General features: G+C 29.9%; 1 protein-coding gene across 1 annotated transcript; it reads left to right on the forward strand.

Annotated features, from left to right (window-relative positions):
• The first annotated feature begins 5,184 nt into the window (after window positions 1-5,184).
• Window positions 5,185-8,217, forward strand: LOC111890509 (uncharacterized). The gene is made up of 6 exons (XM_023886615.3): window positions 5,185-5,938; window positions 6,042-6,204; window positions 6,466-6,642; window positions 6,731-6,814; window positions 7,003-7,084; window positions 7,464-8,217. Exons 1-6 carry the CDS (start codon window positions 5,601-5,603, stop codon window positions 7,916-7,918), a joined length of 1,299 nt encoding a protein of 432 aa, XP_023742383.1. The 5' UTR covers window positions 5,185-5,600; the 3' UTR covers window positions 7,919-8,217.
• Window positions 8,218-9,912: the final 1,695 nt, after the last annotated feature.

Raw genomic sequence — 9,912 nt, forward strand, 5'->3', positions numbered from 1 at the left:
CCGACATGATCGCAATGCATCACACCACATTTTCCGCATCAGAGGTCTATGGGATTTATACTCTGATATGATTATGTTATGATATGTTTTGACTATGGATACATTGGTTTGATATATATTATTACTATTCAGACAAATGGTTTTATATTTATTTAATTTAAAATGAAATTTTTTGTCCATATTTTTGTGATGTTAAACCACTTCTCCCCTTTATAAGGGTTCAATGTCCACATCGAACGTCGAGCATCGCCATGTCCTGACTCTGATTCCATTCATAACATCCCTAGACATATGCATATGATATTGTCCGCTTTAGAGCTACTTGAGTGGAAAACTTCCCAAGGCTCAACCGTTTTGGAATTTCTCTCACCCAAGAATGCTTAACCACAAAGTTCTTAGAGGATCTGATCCCAACAATTGTGGTATAGTGGCATATTACTTTTCTGAGGGGAAAAGATCCCTGATCCCACATCTATCTGGTAGGAGAACTAAGCACTTGGGATATGGATACCTACCTACCACAATGCGTTTAAAACTTTGAGGACCTTAGATCCCATGAAAATTTGGTAGTTAAACATGCCTGGGTGGGAAAAATTCCAGGATGGGTGACCCTCTAGGAAGTTTTCCACCTAGGTAGCTCCAATATGAACAATATCTTATACATCAACATGTAGATGTTATGAAGGCCAAGCTCAGAAAACATTGACAAAATAGGACCACATTCTTGGTCTGCCTTACGACTATAAGGTCAAAGATGATTCAGTCTTCGCAACTTAACAATCTCCACAACTTAACATGATATGTATTCAAACAATATAGTATTAGAAGCAACTGATTGGATTTTCAACACTGAATTCATAATGGAAAAAACTAGGAAAAAAAACTTGTTACTACCATCTGGAATCCAGAGTGACAATGAAAATTTCTTATTCTGGACAAAACGATTATTTTCCAAAAACAAAAATTCCCTATCTCCACAACTTAACAAAATATGTATTCAAACAATATATAGTATTAGAAGCCGACGATTGGATTTTTAACATTGATTTCATAATGGAAAAATCTGGAAAAAAACTTGTTACTACCGCCTGAAATTTGAAATGGTAATGCAAAATTCCCTATTCCGGACAAAAGGATTATATTCCAAAAAAAAAAAAAAACTGATCATTTTAGTTAAATAATTCATTCCCGATGATCATTTTAATTAATATCACTACATTTTAACATATATGAAATACTTGAGTCAATTTTTACCTATTTAGGGGTGTGTTACTAATAATAACCTACCAATAATTTTAATACACTATACACAAGTTATGATATTTTCTCTTAAATAATGAGTACCACTCGATTTGACTTCGTAACTTGAAACTTCATCAAATTTCGAAAATGATCATCAGTTTTGCAATTTCTAAAAAAATATGATCATTTGTTATTATCATACATACTTATAAAACTAACATTTTTTTCTTAAATCTCATGCATTTGAAACCCCCATTCTTTTTTCCTTTCACCACATTCATTTGAAACTCCCATGACTTTTCAATTTCCTTATAATAATAATTATAATTTGGTAATTAGGTTAAATAAATATCAAATCTAAAGTGCACTCATATATAAACTAAATTTCAATATTAAAATAATATCTTTAATTCTACTTATAAAATTATGTTTTTTTTTTTAACTTTTAACATATAATACTTAATTTATTAGTTTTAATATATTGTTGGATGTAAACCATTATCATTTTAAATGTATAATTTTTGAATAATTGGTATAAAATACTTAAATTATTAATTAAAATATAACATTATAGGCTCAACTTAAATATAAATTTTATTTAACTTAAACAACCCAAAGATTATTTTATAAATAGTTAAATGTGATAAATTGTAGTGTCTTTCTAATAATGATTGTAAGTTGGTTAATAAGGTTAAATAGATATCAAATCTAAAGTGTAATCATAAATAGACTAAATTTCAATTTTAAAATAATATTTTACTTCTATTTATAAAGTTATGTCTTTAAATTTTAATATATTATACTTAATTTATTAGATTTAAAATGTTGTTGCATGTAAACCATTATCAGTTTAAAGCTACAATTTTAGAACAGTTTTGACAAAATACTTAAATTGTTAATTTAAATATAATATTACAGTGTCAACTTAAATATAAATTTCAGTTCTGCTAAAAAAACCATATAATATTTTGTGAATAGTTAAAAGTGATAAATTATAATGATAAATGCAAAAACTAAATTGTAATATCAGTTTAACTAAAATATTTCCTAAATATATTTATATAATCGATAAATATTTTCAAATAAGTAGCTTAAAATAACTTATAATAACAACATTTAAAAATAACTTTATATAAATGATTATATTGTTACCTTTAAAATCAAAAAATAATGTTTGATGTTTTAAGTAATTATAATGATAGAAATTAAAAATTAAGCAATTAAAATTTAAAAAATTAGTTAAAAATAACAACTATAAATAATATTAAACCATATATAATATTTAACTTTATTGATGCGTAACTCGCGAGTAAAAGTCATTCAAATGATTGAGATTATGACGTAAAAATAGATTTATATATTATCATATAATTCAAAATAATCAATATATTATATCAAACTAATATATGAATTATTATATCAAATTTAACAACAACGTTAGTGTTATATTTTAAAAAATATATATTTGTAATGACTTCAACTATATAGGTGTTTCTGCGCATTACAATGTCAACTAAAATATAAATTTCAGTTCAATTTAAAAAAACTAAAGAATATTTTGTAAATAGTTAAAAGTGATAAATTGTAGTGATAAAAGCAAAAACTAAATTCTAATTTCAATTTAACTAAAATATTTCTTAAATATATTTTTATAATCGTTAAAAGTTTCCAAATAAGTAGCTTAAAATAACTTACAATAATAATAGTTAAAAACAACTTTATATAAATGATTATATTGTTAGCTTTAAAATAAAAAAAAATGTTTGATGTTTTAAATAATTATAATGATAGAAATTAAAACATTAAGCAAACAAATTTTAAAAAATTAATTAATAATAAAAACAACTATATATAACATCAAATCATATATTATATTTAATTTTATTCATGTGTAACTCGCGGGTAGAAGTCATTCAAACGATTAAGATTATGAAGTTATAATAAATGTATATATTATCATATAATTCAAAATATTCAATATATTATATCAGTTTAGTATATACAAATTATTATATCAAATTTAACAACAACGTTATTATTATATATATATATATATATATATATATATATATATATATATATATATATATATATATATATATATATATTTGTAAAGACTTCAACTATATAGGTGTTTCTGCGCAACGCGCGAACATTCGCCTAGTATTATTATATAAGTTAACAATAATATAGCCATCAATATCTCTATATTTGATCAAACAAATTGTGAAAACTCCGTTTGCTTGTTAAATCAAAAACTACTCTCGCATCTTTCTTTACCACTAATTTTATATGGATATGCAAAAGACGGGTATATCAGTATAAAGATGTCATTGAAGTTGGTTTTTTGTTTCCTTAGGCAATATGACACGGTTGTAAACCACATAAACTTGTGGATATACGCCGAGTTGGTTTTCTGTCCATTTCCATTACGATATCATATATAAACAAAAACTTATGTATATGACAAATTAATTAAAAATTTATATGGTTGAAAATTTTACTATATCATATAGTCATATACAAACAAAAACATATGCATACGTATATGACAAATTAATTAAAGATTTCTATGGTTGAAAATGCTTTTATCATGATTTACCCAATCAAAAACCACAAAAGATAATATAAACAACGTGTAACAATGCTTCTATCATGATTTACTCAATCAAAAAACCACAAGTGATAATTTGTCAACGATATAAACAACCAAAAACCACAAATGGTAATTTGTCAACCATAATAAAAAACAATGTAAACGTATTTCTTAAAGACTGCGAGTAATATATTTTTTCTTATAGGGTAGATACAATCATATTGCAATTAAAACGATATAAAACATAAGTAATATCAAACTCGAAAGTCTTTGTAAATAAACTTGTTTGGAACTAACTTTGTGATGATATATTTATGTATCCTAATTAATCTTATACATCGAATTATTAGTTCTGGTTTTCTTCTAACGTAGAAGATAACATACGTATTAAAAACAGTTAACGTCATAGAATAATAACTAATACTAACCATTTTGTTTTTCACGTCGTTTATTTTCTAATTGTACTAAATATGTCAATTATTTTTTTCAGAGTTCTCGTTACATTTGACAATATTTCAAGGCCAAATAAAAACAACTAAACAAATTATGTCATTTTAGGGTTGTGTTTGGCGCGCCACAACTAACTTATTTTTCGAGCTTTTTTATGTTGTCGTGTTTGGGAAACCAAAAAATAGCTTATAAGCTAGTTTTTTAAAAAGCTATTTAGACTAGCTTTTTAGGAGTTTTTTTTTTTTTTTTTTTTTTTTTTTTTTTTTTTTTTTTTTTCTAAATTTTACAAATATACTCCTTAATTAATTATAGAAACACTCTTAAATGTCTTTTTATGTAATTTTATATATTTCAGCTAGCTTTTCAGCTAAATTTATCAAACGTCATTTTTTATCAGCTAATTTTTCAGCTACCAGCTAGCTTTTTTATTTAACAGCTAGCTGTTCAGTTACCAGCTAGTTTTTTAAGTAACAGCTCGTACGACAAACATAACCTAGATTCTACCGTAGACACCCTGTAAAACTCTGTCAGATGCTAGTTTATCGGCCATAATTTATCTCAAAAAGTAATTATAAACTTATTTATTATTTATTGGTCAATTAAGTACACTTAAAATAAACACTAATCCAAAAAAAGAAAAACTAATGTTAATTAGTTAATAATCTTTACTTTAGTAACAAATATAATCAATAGAGTTTGAACATGAAGTCAAACATTTTTTAGTCAAAACAAATACTCCTATGTAATTTTGGTTGAACGTGGAAAACGAGAGGAGAATGAAAGAAAGAAGAACGCGGTGCTAATAAAATTGTAATCACAAGACTGACCAAACCACAAAACCTAACCAATAAATAATCGAGTCAATTCATTCATCCATTTGTAGATTCTCAGCATTAACATTTCTAAAAGAACCCATCAAAAATTTCTGCTTTTCTTATCTTCAAAGTTTTAATCTCATCAGATTCATCCGCCGTGCTGGCAGCCGGTGGGTGGTGGCCGGAAAATTTTTGTCCGACTTTCTGCACCACACAGAGGCGAATCAGAGTGCCGGGCCCTACGGAAATCAGCTACGATTCTTTATCTATCGCTTACACTTCTTATCTTTACTCTCATCCTCTAATCCAATACCTTTTGTCGTCTTATTCACCCCAAAATTTATACTTTATTCCTTCTACACCTTCTTATCTTCCTCTTTGTGAGACTCCTTTCACCGCTTTAGTCCATCGAACGTTTCTAAATCTTCAATTTGTAACTCGATTGGACTAGGGTTTTGGGTATTTTTTTGGGGTTTTGGGTAGGGGAGGTTGAGGGTATGGATTTGGTTGGGGCTATGTTGAAGATCTTACAAGGACCTAATCTATGGAATGTGTTGCCGGATCTTATGATGTTTATGTTGCCTCTTTGGACGGCGGTTCTTTTTGGGGTTTTGGTTGGGTGGGTTTGGCGACCCAGATGGGCTAATTCCGCCATTAATAACTTATCCACCACCTGTCTTCCCCCAAAAAATTACTCCTCCATCGACATCGTTTCTTCAATTCCGAGCTTCAATTCGTTAAAATCTCAACTCCCCAGTTGTCTTTTCCCGTTCTCCGATGGGTCGCCGGAGGTTTCCTCGTCCGAACCGGCTTCAATTTCATTCTCCGATACCAGGTTAATCCCAGTTCCCTTTTCCTGATAGCTTTTCATTGACTGTAATCTGTATAATCCAAAAAAAGATGGAATTCGTGTTCTAATTTCATATATATGTTTTCAGTTCATCGAAATTGGATACAGACAGAAAGAATTTCGTTGGAGAAGGTGATTTGGAGCATTTATCCAAACTTGTCGAAGAGAAAGATGGAGGTCCTTCTTGGATTGTTATGATGGAAAAATCGACCTCAAATATGTCCTATCAAGCTTGGAAGAGAGAGCCTGAGGTAATTCCAATTTCCAATTCATTAACTATGAAAAATCTATCGAACACTTTCATCTTTTGTTCTTATTAAAGTTCTATCCAACTATAGTATTGGATAACATTTATGAAGCATCAAGTATGATACTTTCATAAATAAATCAATAAAAGTACATTGCAATTTCTTGAATTGTCATACAACATTGAGAGTTTTACTTTACAAATTACAATATATCTATTTATATCGAGTTAGTGACTAAAACTATTATTTTCTATTACTTTATAGATTGGACCTCCACAATATCGTTCAAGAAGTGTGTATGAAGATACTACTCCTGAATTAATGAGGGATTTCTTTTGGGATGATGAATTCCGATTAAAGTGGGATGACATGTTAATTGAAGCCGAAACATTGGAAGAGTGTCAAGAAAATGGAACAATGGTGGTTAAATGGGTTCGCAAGGTATAAATTAAATATAAATTTTATTAATTTAATAAATTCTATATTGTGGATTATTTTATAAACTTACGTGCTTTAATTGGTTTTGTAGTTCCCCTTCTTTTGTAGCGATAGAGAATACATAATTGGGCGTCGAATTTGGGATTCAGAAAAAACGTATTATTGTGTTACAAAGGTAAGATATCTAAGATTATATATTTGTCACTTATTTATTATTAATACTAGCATAGGAAGAAATGAAAGTAAGGCGCTATAATAAACGAATACATGAAAATTGAAAATACATTGCTATTTCTTTCATTTAACAAATTTCATAAATACGATTTTATATAATTACTTAGAATTCAATGAAACGTATTTCAGGGCGTACAATACCCCTCCGTGCCACGCCGTACTAAACCACGACGCGTTGACTTGTACTATTCAAGTTGGATGATTCGCGCAGGTAATAAAACCACCAAATTTACTAAATTACCCCTAGGGCATAGCCTAGTTTGTTCCGAGGTGGTATACTTTTAGAAATGATCAAGGGTTAAGGTTAAAGTCCGAGTAGACACATAATTCCAATGTGGATTTGGCTCCTTTTGAGTCGCCTAACTAGTACAGGACAGTGTGGTCCCCACACTGTCCTGTCCCAAAAGTTTGGTAAATCGTTTGAATCTCAACAACAACACTAAAAGATTTTCAATTCCAATGTGGATTGAACACGTTTTTGGCATTGTGACTTATGTCAGGCATCTGTGGGCCAGCTCAGGGGTTGCTGACAGAATAACCATTTTGCAGAAACTAGTATTAACTTAATTTTTTTTTTTTTGTGAGCGCAGTTGAATCAAGAAAAGGCGATGGAGAAATGAGTGCATGTGAAGTACTACTTTTTCATCACGAAGACATGGGAATCCCATGGGAAATTGCAAAACTCGGTGTACGTCAAGGAATGTGGGGAGCAGTAAAAAAGATTGACCGAGGTTTACGGTGGTATCAAAAACACGTGTCATCGGGGGCCCCACTTTCTCATTGTGGATACATGGCCCACATCAATTCAAAAGTTAGCGAAGCCCATTTAAGATACTTGAACAACACAACAAATGATTCATCACAAGAAATCGAAAGATGTGAAGAATTAGTGAATGATGAGAAGCCATCGGGGAAGAATCTTGGAAAGATTTTGGTGGTAGGGGGTGCTATTGCACTTGCATGTAGTGTTGATAGGGGATTGTTGACAAAAGCAGTTATATTTGGAGTTGCAAGGAGATTTGCTAAAATGGGAAGAAGGTTGTGATGATTTTTTTTTAAAGCAAAGGGTATATGAAAAGATTCTTGTGGGTGTTGCTAATTGCTTTTAGTATGGTGGTTTTCCAAGCATTGATAATTGGTTATTGCATGGAGGGGTGAGGGGTTGGGGTCTTGTTCTTACTTTGAATACAATTGTAATTTGTTTTTTTTTTTTATGGTCATCTTTTGTTAGATTGATGTTGCAGCTTATGATGATGATGAGAGAGTATAATGGTGTACATGTATTTATTTTGAAATATCGTTCTCTTGCTGCTCGAATAATAGGGGAAATTCTGTTTTCTTGAATTGGTTTGTTTGATAGTTTGTGGTGATTTTAATGTCTCATGGAGCATAGTGGAAACGAGGATCATAGACAATGATCTTGTATGAGTAAGGTGCAGTGTGTGAAAACATGTTTTTCTCTAAACAGATTCAGGCTTGTTCTACTTTATGTGTGTACTTGGTGGCTATATTTACATAGCAACATGGTTAACAGTCGCCATTATGATGCATAATTGTCTTTAAATATACAAAGTGTAATGATTTTTAATCACACAAAATGTAACAGACAAATATGTTTAAACTTGTGTTGGTGAACAAAAACACGATATTGTGTCGTGTTTGGATTACACAAAACCTTGTCGTGTTGTGTCAGAAAAAAACATGACACGACTACCCAATTTGATAGCCCTGGCTAGGAACATAAACCCTATTAATATCTTTCCATTTTGACCTTGTACAAGACACAATATTTTTGTTCCAAAATGGGTAAAAACTCATTTTCTAATGATCCCCACATGAATGGAAATTTGATCAATAAAATTCAAGCTATTGGCATTAAGTGCAACAGTTGAACCTTATATAGGATACGTATGTGTTACCATTTGAACCTTGATAGATACTTATCTTACTAGTAGAATAGTAGACTTGATTTCCTTAAATTATTTTGCCGTTTGTATAAACAATCAATATACAAAATTGCCATCTAATTCATCCTTTAAAACATGTTATGGCATCGTTGTGACTTCTAAAGCTTGAGACTCTACTTTGTCTCCACACCAGGCCTAACATTTATTCATTAAAAAAGTAGGGATTCAAACATGACGTCTATGACATTAGACCCAACAAACGTGTTGTGTTTTATCGGATTCGTGACGTGTCGAAACAATAAACGGGTTGACACAGCTTGACCCTAACCCAACACGCGTAATTATCATGTCGTGATATGTCAACCCATTTATTTTCGTGTTGAGTTTCTATTGGGTTTTGAAATAAGTTTAGACCTTGAAATTTGTGCTAACATGTGAGGTTGAAACACTAAACATGTTGAAAGAAATATGAGTTGGATAAAATGAAAAGAAAAATAAAAATTAAATAAAGAATTGGAAAAAAGTAGTAGTTATGAGGTATAAAGACTAAATTCATAGTAAGTTTAAAGAAAAAAATGGAACGAGGGAGAGTTGGGGAGGCGGAGGGGCGGAATCATGTGAAGGACGAAGTGGTTAAGGGGACTGTGTAGTTTGGCGTACTAGTTGAAAAACTAGCTGTTAGCTGAGAAACTAGCTGATAGTTGAAAAACTAGATGTAACATGAATAACTAACTGGTAAAACATGACGTTTGGTAAATTACCGAAAAACTAGCTGAAAGATATAAAATGACAAAAGACATTTAAAAAGAATACGTTTTCTATAATTAATTAAGAGATATATTTAAAAATTTTTAAAAAGCTCTTGAAAAGCTAGTCTAAATAGTTTTTAAAAATCTTGCTTATAAACTATATTTTAGCCTATCAAACAAAATAACTTAAAAAAACTCGAAAAATAAACTAACATATCAGTTAGCTGTGGCGGTTCAAACATAACCTAGTCGTATCGACATTACAAAATGACTCAATCCAAAGTTTTTCTTCTACATATGATTCTGGCTTTAGGTCTTTCTAATTTATAAAATGAATTAAAAAGTTTGCATATAAATAAACGATCATTTTCAAGTCATAAACC

Source organism: Lactuca sativa, chromosome 6 (genome assembly GCF_002870075.4).
Source record: "Lactuca sativa cultivar Salinas chromosome 6, Lsat_Salinas_v11, whole genome shotgun sequence".
In the NCBI taxonomy this organism is placed as follows: domain Eukaryota; kingdom Viridiplantae; phylum Streptophyta; class Magnoliopsida; order Asterales; family Asteraceae; genus Lactuca; species Lactuca sativa.

What these genes read in the sequence shown, in the direction of transcription:
- LOC111890509 (XM_023886615.3), top strand. Translation starts at nt 5,601, where the DNA reads ATGGATTTGGTTGGGGCTATGTTGAAGATCTTACAAGGACCTAATCTA. An exon ending in TGGTTAAATGGGTTCGCAAG is followed by an intron (nt 6,643 to 6,730) that starts GTATAAATTAAA and finishes TTGGTTTTGTAG; the next exon opens with TTCCCCTTCTTTTGTAGCGA. An exon ending in AAGTTGGATGATTCGCGCAG is followed by an intron (nt 7,085 to 7,463) that starts GTAATAAAACCA and finishes TTGTGAGCGCAG; the next exon opens with TTGAATCAAGAAAAGGCGAT.